At 39.4% G+C, this 14,300-nt stretch overlaps 1 protein-coding gene across 13 annotated transcripts in view; it reads right to left on the bottom strand.

Annotated features, from left to right (window-relative positions):
- Positions 1 to 14,300, bottom strand: part of MAP3K20 (mitogen-activated protein kinase kinase kinase 20) — an 83,596-nt gene that overhangs the window by 34,661 nt on the left and 34,635 nt on the right. For all 13 annotated transcript variants that reach the window (XR_005861768.2, XM_421996.8, XM_046944064.1 and 10 more), the window contains 3 exons: positions 10,174 to 10,260; positions 6,533 to 6,607; positions 1,530 to 1,636 (listed from right to left, as the gene is read on the bottom strand). Coding sequence is in view for 12 of the 13 variants with exons in the window: in XM_421996.8 (XP_421996.4) it covers positions 1,530 to 1,636; positions 6,533 to 6,607; positions 10,174 to 10,260 (269 nt within the window). In the remaining variant the exon portion in view is untranslated. The remainder of the gene's footprint in view (positions 1 to 1,529; positions 1,637 to 6,532; positions 6,608 to 10,173; positions 10,261 to 14,300) is intronic.

Here is a 14,300-nt window from a genome sequence, read left to right on the forward strand (position 1 = left end):
AATCGACTCCATAAGGTTTACTGACAACTACAACGTCTTTTCTTCTGCTCTCCTGGTAAGATCTAAGTAAATAGTTGTTTTTGCTAGAGGATTTTGAGTACTTGCTCATCATTAAGATGAAGTTTTATTTCCACAAACCCATCCTGGCAAATTTGATTTTACTGGCTGCTTCTGCAAGATCACGAGCTTCCTTAGTTTAGACGGCAAGCCTTGAAAAACAGAACTGGGGGGAAGACAGTGACATTCTGCAAAAGCCGTGCCATGGGCGGAACCATGCAGAACCACAGCGGGGTCAGTGAAAGCGCCAAGAGGCACCGAGGCAGAGGGCCGGGGCCGGCGGGTCGGAGCCGGGGCCGGGCCGGCAGCGGGCAGAGGGCGGGCGGCCGCCAGCAGGTGTCGCGCTGCCGCCGCCGGTGCTGGCTGTGCGGGGGCCGCGGCGGCGCGCTGCTGAGTCAGGGCAGGAGCCGTCCCGGCTATTTATACCGCTGCCATGTGACTGGGGAAGCGTCCCGGCTCTCAGTCACTTTTTCCACTCCTTCCAATTAAAAGCACAAGCCTCGATTTTACTGGGAAGTCCGCGAAGGGGATACGGGATGCGGGTTTTGCTGCAAGGCCAGTTCCCGTGCTCCTGTCCCCGTGCTCTGCGGGCTCCTGCAGCAGCCTCAGTGCAGGCAGGGCACCTTTAATAGCTCTGCTCCCCGCTCACCTGGAAGGGGGCCAAGCTGCTTAATATAGACCGAGTGCAATCGTCTGGTAAAAGTCTTCTGCCTGCGCAGATCTGTTTTCAATTTGCTTTTCCAAACACAGGATGTACTGTGAGGCTGCAGCCTTTCCAACCGACAAATGTGCTCTGGGGGCATTTTTTGAAGCTTTGGCACAGCAGTAAAACAGGCTGACATTTCTACTGTAGAAATGGGGCTTGTGCTGCTATTTTCTCAAATCTCATCTCCATTTATAATCATGCTTGACTAGAAATTATGATTGGCAACAGATAAAATTCCACATTCTTGCAATTGCACTTTGCAAAAGCAGGGCTGGCCTGGATGCAGGGGTACAAAGTCAATGCCAGGGAAAGAAGGCACAACTGTGATGAAACAAGTGAAGACAAATAAAGGCGTGACTTGAAAAATTATTCCTTTATGTCCTTTTTTGCTAAAATAAACATACGCTGTCTGTGCGCTTCCTGTCAAAACTGCACCAAACAGTACATACACCTGAGTTGTTTGGCACTCACTATTCACTGAAAACATGTTGCTGGTTTTAAGATGTGAATCACAAAACCATAAATAACGTGATACCTAAACCAATGTAATAATAAACATAGTGTACAGCTAAGTGTATTGGCTCCTAAGACGAGTTTCACAACATTCTGGGCATTCCTGAAAAACAACAAGGTAAATCGTGTTCTAAAAATAGAAATTTTTCTGCCCATACCTCATCAGTGCCTGATGTCCATCTGAAAACAGTATGGACTTGCACCACTAAAAAGGAAAACCGTGTCATTTCATCCTGGGAGGCAGGAAGCTTACCTCCACTCCGCCTTGTTATGCAGGAATGAGTTGCACTGGTCTGGAAGGTTGCTGTCGTTTGACATGGATTCCAGAATTGAAATTATCTGCTTGAAAGATGGCCTTTTCTGAGGAAAAAAATAAAAAATAAACGTCAGCATTTGCATTCATATATGACTATTACTATGTAATGCCATTCGTTTAGCTGAAAGTGATGGACTACAAGCGACTGAAATTGGGATATTACTTTCTGACAGAGTGTCTACATCAAGGATATAAAGTTTTAAATGTTTTGTTGTTGTTGTTTGTTGTTGTTTTGGGGTTTTTTTTGTTTGTTTGTTTTTTGTATGCTTTTTTTTTTTGTTATTCCTTCAACTGAAGAAATGTTAAGTTTGGAAAGAGTCACATAAGCCAGTAGGGCTTCAGCCTTCGCTTATTCTCCTGTATCTACCTAAATAACCATTTGCTACTTCCTGGGATAGCAATAAAAACATTAAACAACATTAGTAGTAATAACTATAAAGATTCTTTATTCTATAAATGAAGTTTTCCTCAAGCTAAGAAGGAAAATAGCACCTCAGAGAGAAGGCTGGACCTATCAGGAACTGGTCATTGGATGGATGGCTTTTACGGGGAGTAACACAAACTCTCTAATGCATGAAGCTGCTATAAGCTGCCCATCACAAATGAGCTTCTGGCTGCAGAGCTCGGTTCTGGAAGGGAAGGACACTTTCCAGAAAACCCTCTCACATGGTTAGCTCATGGGTAGCCTGTGCAGAAGCAGAGATCCGGGCTGAATGATGCTGCCTCCCCTTTGCCAGCAGGGCTCAGGGGAACAGTCCTGCCCTGGACTCATTCGCTCAACTTTCTGTCCCTAGTTCTATGCCCAGCACCCACTGTGCTGGCAGCACAACCACACTTGCCACTTACAGAGAGCAGTCACAGCTTCTCTTCATTTCCTGCTTGCCCTATAGTCGCAAAATGAAGCTATGAAGTGGGAGAATAACTGAAAAAGCCACAGGAAAACGTGTTTCTTGAAAGAACGCTGACTCTGTTAGTCTGTTTGACAGACTCCAGACAAAGTTGAGACAAAAGGTTGAAACAAAATGTAGATATATAGTAAGGGGATGATGCACATTCTCTCTGTATCTCGCCTCTAATTATACCATTTCTGCTAAAATTACAGATGCCGCAATTAAAACGTGCATTTTAATTTGGGAGCACAAAAACAATTAGGAACAATGCTGAGGTGTCTCTCCCAGGAAGATCCAAGTGATTTCCACATTATAAAAGAAGACAATTTCTTTATTTTAAATGTCAAACAGCATGAAAAAGTGTCAAATGCGTAACAAAAAAAAAGACAAGCTCTCTTATATTGTAATGCTGCATTATTCCGCTGTGACTGGAGGCTTTGTCTGTGGCTTTCTGGTCCATTACCATGAATTTGGGCAAACGGGCAGTGGGGTGAGCTATGCAGGTTTCCCTGTGGCACCTGCCCCAACCACTCGTGCCTGTACAGCCTGGCCTCCAGCCCACCACCCAACAACCCTTTCAGCAGCACAGTGTGCCCTTGTTAACGTGCTGCCAGCGCAGATGCCCAGTGAGGACCCCTGCCCACAGAGATGCACTCACAGAGGGGCAGGGAAGGCAGCAGCGCCCCTGTATGCATGATGCTTCTGGACCCAAGGACAGCAAATGAACATAATCAGCACTGCCATCAGGCCTGCCTAGAAAAATTGTAGTTGAGAATAGCAATGGCAGAGAATGGGGCTTTTAGCCAGGGAGGCTGAAGCATTAACAGACTGATTTGGGAGTAGCAACAACACACGCTCTGTTGGTCCTACACAGAGCAGGACCAAGCTGGTATGCAGCAAATCTTTACACGCTGAAAAGCAGTTGTTGTGTTGCAGGTCTGCAGCTGGAACAACTGTACAGTCACAGTACTGACAAAGCTTCTCTGGCTGTGCAATTTCTGTGAACAGCTGCCAGCTATCCTGCCAGCTTTACAGATGCCAGACATACAGGTAATAGCTTTTTCTGGGGGTGCAGCTAACAGCAAGACACAGGCCTACACTGGTATGTGTTTTTGTCTGTTTCTTTCCCCAAAGGCAATGAAGACTTTAGATTTAATATGTGTACTCTGGGTGTACACTGATAACTTGGGTAAAACTGGCAAGATGTGATTGCTGAAGTTGGGAACTCAAGCTGAGGAGCTTTATTTTTATTATTATATATTAAAAAAAAGCCTTATTTCCAGTGGACAGCTGCTTGGTACTTCCCAGGAAGCCAGGCATCATAAATGGTTCCTTGTAAGAGACTCAAAATATCAAGGCATGAGTCACCTCTGAAAATTGTTTCCCTTCTTATCTGTGATGTACCATGCAAAAAATCTTTAAAATACATATGCTTCTCCAGAAATAGTTCTGGCCTAAAACCAGGATATTTAAATCATGTGCCTTTCCTTTATTGCTGCTCCTCTTCATTTCTCTTTCCTTTATTGCTGTACTCAAATTTCTGAGGTCCATCAAAACATTCAATAATTTGTAATCATCTCTGATGTCAAAGTGGGAATAAACTGAAGGAACAGAGGAAATCAGAAACATGCACTTACCTGTATTTCCAAAGCAGGTGTTCCCAGTAAACGAAAGCATTAGTGATGAGCAACCTTTGTACAATTTTCTACTACCCAAGCAAAAGTTGCTTATTTCATAGGGATTTTACATTTGGTAGTAGTTATTTACGATACTCAGCTACCACAGAAATTATTAAATAATTACTGATTTAAAGCAATTAGTAATTAGAATTTCAGTAAAATACTTTGAACCCACCAGGGACTGTTTCACTGGCACAGCTTAAACTGCGTGAAGACGCTGAATATACATCACCTGGAGCAGCACACTATGGACGTTTTCCTCCAAGAACAAACAAGTTTTTAGAAATTCCAAGCACAGTTAATAACCGTGTTCATTCCCATGGGGAGGTTACAGTGTGAGCAGTGTCTGACACTGCAGCTGCTCTAAGAAGTGTATTCCTTAGCCCCACAGTAAAAACACATCCTTCTTTTCTCAGGGCTAAGTCTCGTAAAGATACCTCAGGCTTTCTGTGAGCTGAAATTATGCATATGAGCAATTGCTTTTGAGCAGCTGACACTCTCACTTGACCTTCAGTAACTTGTTCATACATCTACCACCGATTTTCTTAAGCTAATCCTGGCGAAGGGGAAAGCTGCACAGTGAGGCATTTTAGAGGAATGTGCTCCATCTTTTGGCTCAAGCAGGCCTCACAGCCTTTTATCAAGGCATTCTCATAGCTGAAAGTACTGATCCTTTCCCAACACGTGACCGAGTTTGTCAGTCACATGCCCAAAATGTGACCAGAGATCACTCCATTTCAGTCATGTGAACAATGCATTTATACCTGTTTAACAAACAAGAAGCTGAATGAAAAAAAAAGTAGTAAAGTGCAGACTGAGAAAAAATTCAGCCAACTTTGTATTTGCTCTTTACACACATCAGAGATGCATCTGGGAACAACAATCCCAGAAACTCAGTTCAAACCCAGGTCAATTGCTCCCTGTTTCCCATGTGCAGATCCCTCCCTTTCCTGCAAATACAGCAACAGACTGACTTCCAGACTCATATATCTGGCTAGAGCAATCTAAAGAGCAAGCTGGTCTAGTATGTGCAGCAATGAACACTCTAAAGGTTCCAAAAATTCTTCTGTGGCCTTTAGTAGTGATGCTTATTGAGGAGTAGTTATTAATAAGACACGTAGTTACCACTGGGAAGGGCTCTTTAATAACTACTGACCTAGAACTTAAACAGCCCTATTACAGATTCAAAGATCGAAAGCATTTTTCTCCCCTCACCTCTGTGGAGAGGAGAAAGAGGACTATTATTAAGGGAGTAGCATTTGAATGGGCATTCATTTAGAAAACACACTGCTGATGATCTCAAGCTTCCAGATCCATTCCGTAGGAAGCAACTCCTTGCTTCAAAAATAAAATTTAACAACAACAACAACAAAAAGAAGGGAAATCTCCTTTCTCATACTGCTCTCCTGTGACTACTTTCCAGTGATAATGCGTTCTGGCATTAGACCACCTAAGTGCTGTAACTCATTTTGGGATTAATCTTGGAGTCTCTGAAGTAGCAGTTCACTTTCTTCTGAGTTTAAAGTAACTAAGAAGTCTTCCCAGTGCCTGGACTTGAGAAAAAGTGCAAAATTTCCTATCCTTAACTGCCTTTTCCTCTCCTAAGTTCCCTCATCGGCAAAACAAAATATCTCCTGACACTTGGTTTCATATCTGGTATACCTGCAGGTTCTTTCCAGACAGTTTTACATACAACAGGATGGCAGCAAGGCCAATTTAAGGATGGTAATTGCCAGGATCTACAAAAGTATTCACTGAGCAAATACAGTCTTTCATTTCTCTTTTGATTTATTCTTATAGGGGAAAGTTAAGCAGTATACTACAGTACTTCTATTACTATACTATTACAGTATAATTATAATAAAGTTCATAATTCAAAGCCCTAGGGGAAAAGACCACGTCATTTTAAAATGTTAATCTTGAATGTGTTTCTGCCATTCCTACCCGTATTCTGTGGATTAATTTATTCTTTATACATTTCCAGCACAAAAGAGAAATCAAAACTGGATCTTGAAATAGTTATTTGAAACGTATTACTCACAAACATTCAAGAAAGATTAACTACTGAAATAAAAAAAAACAAAATGATTTTTCACTTGATCAAAAATAGCAGCATTCTTGCCATCTCACCCTATTTACAATCTCTGTCCTCAGTAGTGAGGCAATTTAGAGTAACAACGCTTGATTAAAAGGACAGAAACACATTTAAGGATAAATACGTAAATATATATGTATTTTGAAAAGATATCCCCAGCTAACATTTTTGTGAAGCTAATATTTTTGTTAGCTCGGACTTGTCCTCCAAAGACAGTTCAACATACACAGAGAAATAAGAGGTGGAAGATGTAAAATAAAACAGAAACTAAATTACCTTTGAATCAGCTTCCCAACATTGATGCATCAGTTCTGCAAAACTTCTGGGACAACTGCTTGGAATGGTTAATCTCTAATGGAGATAGAACGTAACAGTTATTAGAAACATTTCCCTTTGAGGTGCTAATAATAGATTTCCTATAAGAGCAGAGCAATTAAAAGAAGTGAGACACACTCTTCTTTCATTTAAACATAATACAAAACTGATGATTGACATAAAAAAAGGCTAACACTAGTAAGATGTACTATTAATTAATAGATTTATAAAGAAGGAAAGGAACAAATAAACCAACAGGGTTGCTCAAGAAAACTAGGAGACAAGGAAGTGAAAATGAGGCAAAGAGATTTTAATTCTAAAATATCATTGTTTGTAGAGATAACTGCTGCACTGCATGGTACTCTAAGATGCTTATCAAGATAAGCATAATATACAGTCTGGTTTAATTCCTTTCTCCCATACAGATCTACAACATTATAATCAATTTTGATATACCAAGTGGCTGAAATACAGAGTACATTGAGTTATAAAGAGTTAAGTGAAGCTCTACATGACACAAGAGACATTTCATAAGCCTGTGGTCAGAACGATTAATGAGGACATGCAGATCTCAGAGAGCACTCATAGAGCACAGTGAACTCATATAAATATTTTCTGATGACGCAAGACAAAGAGTTGCTGGTTACAGCCAGGTCCAGATAGACTACAGAGAACTACTTTGAAGCTGGCTTGGTTTCTTTTGCTGAGAGTTTTAAGCCATGAAAAGTATTTGTTCAGTGAGGCTTAAACAACACGTAGCTTAAAGACTTTGCCTCCAGACTGCAAACCCTAAAAGCAATTCCACTGTCAAATACACACGTGAATACCCAAGCCTCTCCAGTTGCTTATACATGTATCCCAACAACATTACACATAAAAGGTGATCCCTTTGCTCTTGCTAATGTAACTAACTTACTACAGATGCTTCATGCTAAGTTAAAAAAAAAAAAAAAGATAAAAAGCAGTTCTGCATTGCAAATGAGTCCAAATACGAGGAAATCAAGCTGGAAAAAGGGCTCCCTGTCCTAAGCAGGTGAGAACCTGAACCTGTACAGTCCAACCTGCCAGGAAGACCCTTTGATCAGTCCTACTCTTGGAATTTCAGAAGTAAATCAAAGCAAGTTCTGTCAAATTTTGTACCATTATATTACTATAATGTGACCTGCAAAGCCTTACAAGCCAAAGAGTTAACAAATTCTGCTATACAAGCATTTGAATACCATGAAAACTGGAAATATGACATACAGAGTCAGGGCACTGCAGGAATCTGAATATTTTGATAATGTAAATACCTTAAGGTGCAAAGCTTTCTATGCAAGAAATACACAGAAATTTGTACAATGCATAAACAAACTGTACTGGCGCTTGATCTTTGGTTGAGTCATTACCCTAAAAATACACTGCCTCATCTTTCTGCAGTATTTGTCTGTAACCCTCACAGTTCCAGGAGGCAAAAAATAAGTTGTAGTCCTCATTTACATGTGTCTCACTTGTGCAGAATGTTATCTGTCACAGAATACAGAGGCAGCAGGTTCCAAAGCTATCAGATTGTAACAAAAAATACATTTCTTATTTGTAATTTTATAAGGGATTATGCCTAGTACAATATGAATTCATGTGTTTTCTCTTCTGAATTAAAATTATATATTTCTATAAAAACTGTACCAAAATAAAAATTACATTGTGAAATTATGCAAAGCTTTGGAAAGGACCCATACAATATCCTTAAAGTGCATTTTGTTTCTTATGCTCCAAATTTGCAGAGTGGAACTTTACAACCTAAGCAATTATGCTTTGGCTTCAGCCCCACACTGTTTTTAACAAGAGACTTAGAGTGAAAAGAATGAAGGCCTAGCTCAACAGTGGCTCAATTCTGTTGTGAAGTGGGTCCATGCAAGTCTATTAATGTCAGTAGATGGAACTGAGAGCAGAACCTGATCCCCATACTTGCTTCAGGACACAGAAACTATGGAAGAAAAAAAAAGAAGTAATGCATGCCAACTCTTACAAGGCATACACTGGGCATGGTCCCTAAGTCATGGTCAGAGAAAATAAAATCTATATAAGTAAGTGTTAATGTTCTCAAAGCTTCCTAGCACCATTACAAAGAAGATGGTGGCAACAGGCTAATGGTACCTGGCAGATAAATAGCTGGCTTTGAAAAACTCAACACTTAAGTTTCTCCAGCCATGAGTAGAACAGTTACGTCTGCATTTTGTTCATGCTGTATTTTGCACAGTTCCTTGCTCTGGAAAACTGCAGAGAAATGTGCATTGTATCTCTACCATCTTTCAGCGTTGGACAGTCTCTTTACCATTTTATCAGTGCCACTCTGCACCTCTTACATAAAATTGCACATAATAGAACATAGTGCTGTTCATTGGTTTTCACCTCTTCAAACAGATATATAAGGCTTTTCCTAAACTAGGACAAAGAGTCCCATTGTACCTCCTGCTCTGATAAACACTGTAGAAGACCATGGTCATAATCTTCAGATTGGTAATGTAGCATTTCCAACTAATCAGTATATCACAGTGTGGCTCACTGGAATTAATCCAGTTCTCAAATATAAGTTTTTTTAAAAAAAAGCAATGGAAACAAAAAAAGTCAACAACAAAAAATATTAAACTAAGAGGAGGAAACCTAACTCCACTATTTAACTCTGAAGCATTTTGAGAAACAGTTTATGTAGAATAATAGAAATCTGTATTACACAGTCACTGCCTCGCCATTGTAATGTTACCCAAGCTTCTGCTGTGTCTAGATAGAGGAGGTTTCATCTTTGTGGAGGATTTCCATGCTTGTCTGTGTGTGGTACAGTCACAACTTTAAATGTTTTTTAAATGTAGTTACTCTCTTTGATATCAAGGGACTATGTGTTCAGATAGACGCTCACATGTCCAACTAACTGAAAGCCTCAATTTGTGAGAAGAAGAAAAGCGAGGCTGGGGACACTGTACAAACGGTGTTTACACCACTGAAGTGCTTTTGAAATGGAAAGACTCTGCATGAGGAGGCTTGCAGCTATGCCGCAGCCTTGCCGATACCAGTGAGGAGCTCATCTTCAATGTAGTGTTGAACGTAGGTGGCAAAACTGTAATTTCTCTCTTTTTTTAAAACTATTTTTTCTTCTTTTATTTTTGAAATTTTCATCTAAGCGGCAGTTTCTTGTACTATAGTGACTCCTGCTGGGAGAGTTAAGTTGAAGTAGCTGAAGGTCTCTTACAGATATATCAACTCCCGGCCAGTAAAAAGATGTCCTAAACGCAGGAGATGGAGTTAAACTGTTCCCCTACCTTGGACGCAATGGCTTCTTTCATCACTAAGAACAAACCCCTAGGTTTTACAATTGAGACTGAGAAACTAGTACAGTACTTGTACAATTTTTGATCTACAGCATCACGACGTGAAGCTGCAACAATTAGATGTAAAGGGTCCATTCATGAGGAATAACATCACTTTGACCCTTTGTGTTAGCTCCTACTGCTAATCTTTCCATACGCGTGAACTTACTTTCAATTTGAAGAAGATGAAAAAGTCTTTTGCAAAACCCCAATACTGTTTTCTGATCTATGTACCTGAATGTAGAAACGTAGTCTTACCTCGTTTTTTTCCACTACAAGCCAAGCTACTTGTAATCCTTCCAAGCCTTTAAAGGGGACCTCCCTTGTTAGCATCTCCCAGAGAACCTGGAACAGAGAGAAAGAAAAGAATTTTTATTTCTGCACTTTGTATTTTAAATACATTATTAAACCTTATTACAGCACTATTCTGTACCCAATTATCAGGCAACCAGTTTCCATTTGCAGGAACTTGGACCAGTGTTTGTGTGCAAGATCCTCTCGCTAAATTAATTTGAATGTTTCTTCTTTTTCCTCTACAGTAAAAACTGGGTTGTGTGGGGTCTAATGCCTGCAATTTTGTGAGAGCCAAAGAAAATGCTTTTTTACTTTCTTTGTACACTGTAAAGTTCATATTTGGCAGTTGAGACTTGGGAAGACAGTGAACTCCTCCTATCCTTCTCAGCCCCGGCTAGTCACATCTTCGCCTTGCAGTCATCTTGCATTTAAAAATATTTATATATGATGGCAACTAGTGCTTTTCTGTAGTCAGAATGTGATCCTTAAGGTATTTCACTCCTATTATATGCCTATTATATGCCTATATTAAAATAGTAAATATAATTTTGCAAGCAAAAGCATAATTGTCTATCTCCAAGTACATGATTATGTTAAGCCATACAATATATAGTGTATCAACAATAATTCTGTTCTCCCCCTATATCTCACAGACACACCATCCTTACATACAGAAAGATGTTCTAATTTTTTAGCATAAGAATCTCAGGTACTTTGTAGAAAAGAGTTTGGCACCACTAAAATGATGCACGTCATTGAATCCAACTTGTTTTCTGCCTCAAGGACTACATATTGGAATTCAATTAAATTAACAAACACTCATGTTTGCCCCTATTTTTATCAGAATCTTCATACATATCTCTTGCTACCGATATCTACATAGAAACTTCTTCCATTTGTATACCAAGCACAACAGCAACAAAAGACATCAATAATTCAGCATGTGACCAGATGTATTAAGATCCTTAGGCAAGCCTCTGTATCCTCACCGGCTGGGTTAGTACCCAGGCTCATTGCACCTACATCATTTTGAATGGATTTTGGACAACTATGAAGGTAATTAGAAGAAAAACGTGAGAATATTGGCAGATGCTGCTCAAGCAGAAAAAAATGCACTGAAGCAGATTTGGGCTTTTAATCAAGTGAACAAGGTTCCATCAATAGACCTATTTGAATAATTCTGCTTCAGTCAGAAAACTGATCAGTAAAGCTAAGCGCATCTTGGAAAAATAAGTAAAAGGACAGTTTTCCATATTTAAGAAATATATGAGGAAGGCTATTCACAGGGGCATTCAATTCCGCTGTTTTCCTCAATTCAGTCTCTTCCGAAGAAGAAGAAACATTTTGATTTCTCATTCCAATTATTGCCTCTCTACTCATAAAGGTAGGAAATTTAACTGTGACAGAATGAAATGATTTAGCAGCCTGATGTACTTCAGTCCAGAAAGCAGCGTACAAAAACAAAAACGCCTGGACCAAATCAAACACACAAGCTGAGCAGCCTTGCAGAACCACCTCATCTGAATGGTTCTAACAGGAAACCACAAAGAAATCCAAGCTTGCACATCAGACAGAGAAGTGTCCAAACACATCTCCCAAGAAAAGAACACAATGAAGTACATGTCAAAAGTCTCCAAGAACCTCAAGCTGGAAAATGCCACTGTTCTGCTATTTTTCTTCCAGAAGACTGAACTGTCTAGTTTCATTCATTCATGCACGCAAGTCTGTGAAGAACATTTTGTACTGAATTCCTGCATCATGACACCTTTAGTGTTTATTTCCACTGCATGTACGGATCACTAATTTCCTAAACCAACAGTGATTACTTGAAACACTTCAAGATTACGCATAGTTTGAGTGAACAGCAATCTGACAAGATACAGAATTTTTTTCTTAATGGCCTTGTTTTTCACTAGTAGCATGAGAAGTAAAAGATAAAAAACAAATCCTTGCATTTATCTATGCAAGTTTAAAGCAATGTTCTTAGAACAAAGCTAATTTCATATCCAGGCTAGTAGTGTAGCTTAAGACTTTCCTTCCGAAGGTGACATGTAAGTATCCAGTTTTAGAGAACCTTCAACCCAGCTCATGAATTAGATACTCTGAAACATCACCTAGGGTGAATGAGTGCATTATCAGTCTTACAAAAACATTACCATTTGATGCTTCCTGTCCCTAGGGTCATACAGCCACAAAAAGTGCACCTGAATCTGACCTACCCTGATCTTGGCCTTTTTTTCTTTTTCTTTTTCTTTTTTTTGCAAGATACACACTCATCATTTTCAGAACCAAATTCTCAGCTCACCTTATATGGAAATTAATCTGTCTTCCATTTCTGGTAAAATTTAATTGGGACACTCACATGATTCACTTCCCCTCCCATCTTTGATGGTAAGGATCACCAGCCTTCCTGATCACATAACATCCCTATGACGACAGACAGCAGGTGTTCACAGTGAAATAGCCATGCCAGACACGATGATGGAAAACAAAGCAAGATCATTTAATGCTATGGTTTATAAGCTGTGGCCTCTGAAGATGTTAGGCTCTTCTTTGCATGCAGAGAAACAGAGTGAGATTCAAAGATATGAATGTTCATTCCATACATGAAGCTGAGAAAAAGACTGATATGTCCTCAGTTCTGTCAGCTGAGCTGTGCATTTCAGTTCTCATCCTGTCAACTATGTGACAATAATCTAAAAAAAAAAAAAAAAAAAAAAAGGAAAAATACAGTCCTACCCCTCAACCCCTGTTCAAAGCAAACAAAAGCCATAAAGGACAGGAAACATCCAAATGAGTGATTTGAAGAAGAAAAAACAGACTAACTAACTAACAAGCAAAAAAAAAAAAAAATTAAATTAAATTTAAAAAATCCCACTGTGAAAATGCTTTCTCTTGGTAGTAAAGTGCACACAGATGAGTCTCAGGAGCTACAATTATCAGAAGTATGGCATGAGCAGAAAGTGTTGTTCTCTTAGAGGTACTGCCCTTGAAAATTAGGTCAGTCTCCTCTGGATTGATACAAGTGGAAGTTAAAGATCTCATAATTCTTTTCAAAAAGAGTAAGGGATAGCCCCTGGAGCCGGCCAACATTCCCTCTATAAATAACCTATGTCCTCATAGCTAAAGCAATGTATGAACTATTGCTAGGAGCACAACAGCTGCTACATTGAACTTCAGTCTCAATGTACCAATAGTCAATTAATGCTCTTAATTTTTTGTTCTTGCATTTGAAAATATTCAGCTACACAGCCTCGTATGATTAAATACACAAACACACTGCAGTCCACTACAAACACTTTTTTCAGGTTAACACACCCAAGCATTTATCTTCATGATTTCAGACAGTTTTTAGAGGGAACACTGTAATTCCACATACACTTTCACATGTGGAAGAGAAGCAAAGAATCATTTTTGAGCTACGCACACAGTGACCTGAGACTGTTACTGATTTGAATGGATTTGTGGGTTGATCATTTGCAGCACTTGGTGTCTGTTGTTTAGAGTATGCATTTTGAAATGGATTAGAAAAGAGAATCAGAGCATGGCTGAAATAAAGTTCAAGATCCGTCTTTGTATCATAATAAATCTGGAACATGTAGTTTTAGCATTGACTAAGCTGTGTTATAAATTACTTACTATTTATCTCAAAGAGAATAAATGGAACTGTTCATACACCCACGAAGAGGAGGACAAACTAGTATGAACATTATCTACAAACATATGTATCTTTGCAATGAGGGAAGGTCATTTCAGGTGAGGAGCAACTTGGACCTATAAGGTGACAGAAAGACTGGTACTTCAAGGACAAAATGCTCACAAAGCTTAAGCAGAACATTTAAAATCACACACTCAAATATAGAAAGTTAGGAAAAAAAAAGAAATCAATTAAAGAAACTTATGGTATGGTAACAAGTACTGTGAACAGAATATCTATTCTTAGCATCTTGCTAGTTTACATTTGAAATGATTCTGTTCTTTGTTAACAAGGCTTTAACTGAAGAAATGCAGATTTGTCTCTCCAACACAAAAGCTGCTGGCAAGTCTTACACTTCCAAAGGCCATTCTTTAAATCTTGTTTTTACAGATGA

The sequence above is a fragment of the Gallus gallus genome, chromosome 7 (assembly GCF_016699485.2).
Source record: "Gallus gallus isolate bGalGal1 chromosome 7, bGalGal1.mat.broiler.GRCg7b, whole genome shotgun sequence".
NCBI classification, from domain to species: domain Eukaryota; kingdom Metazoa; phylum Chordata; class Aves; order Galliformes; family Phasianidae; genus Gallus; species Gallus gallus.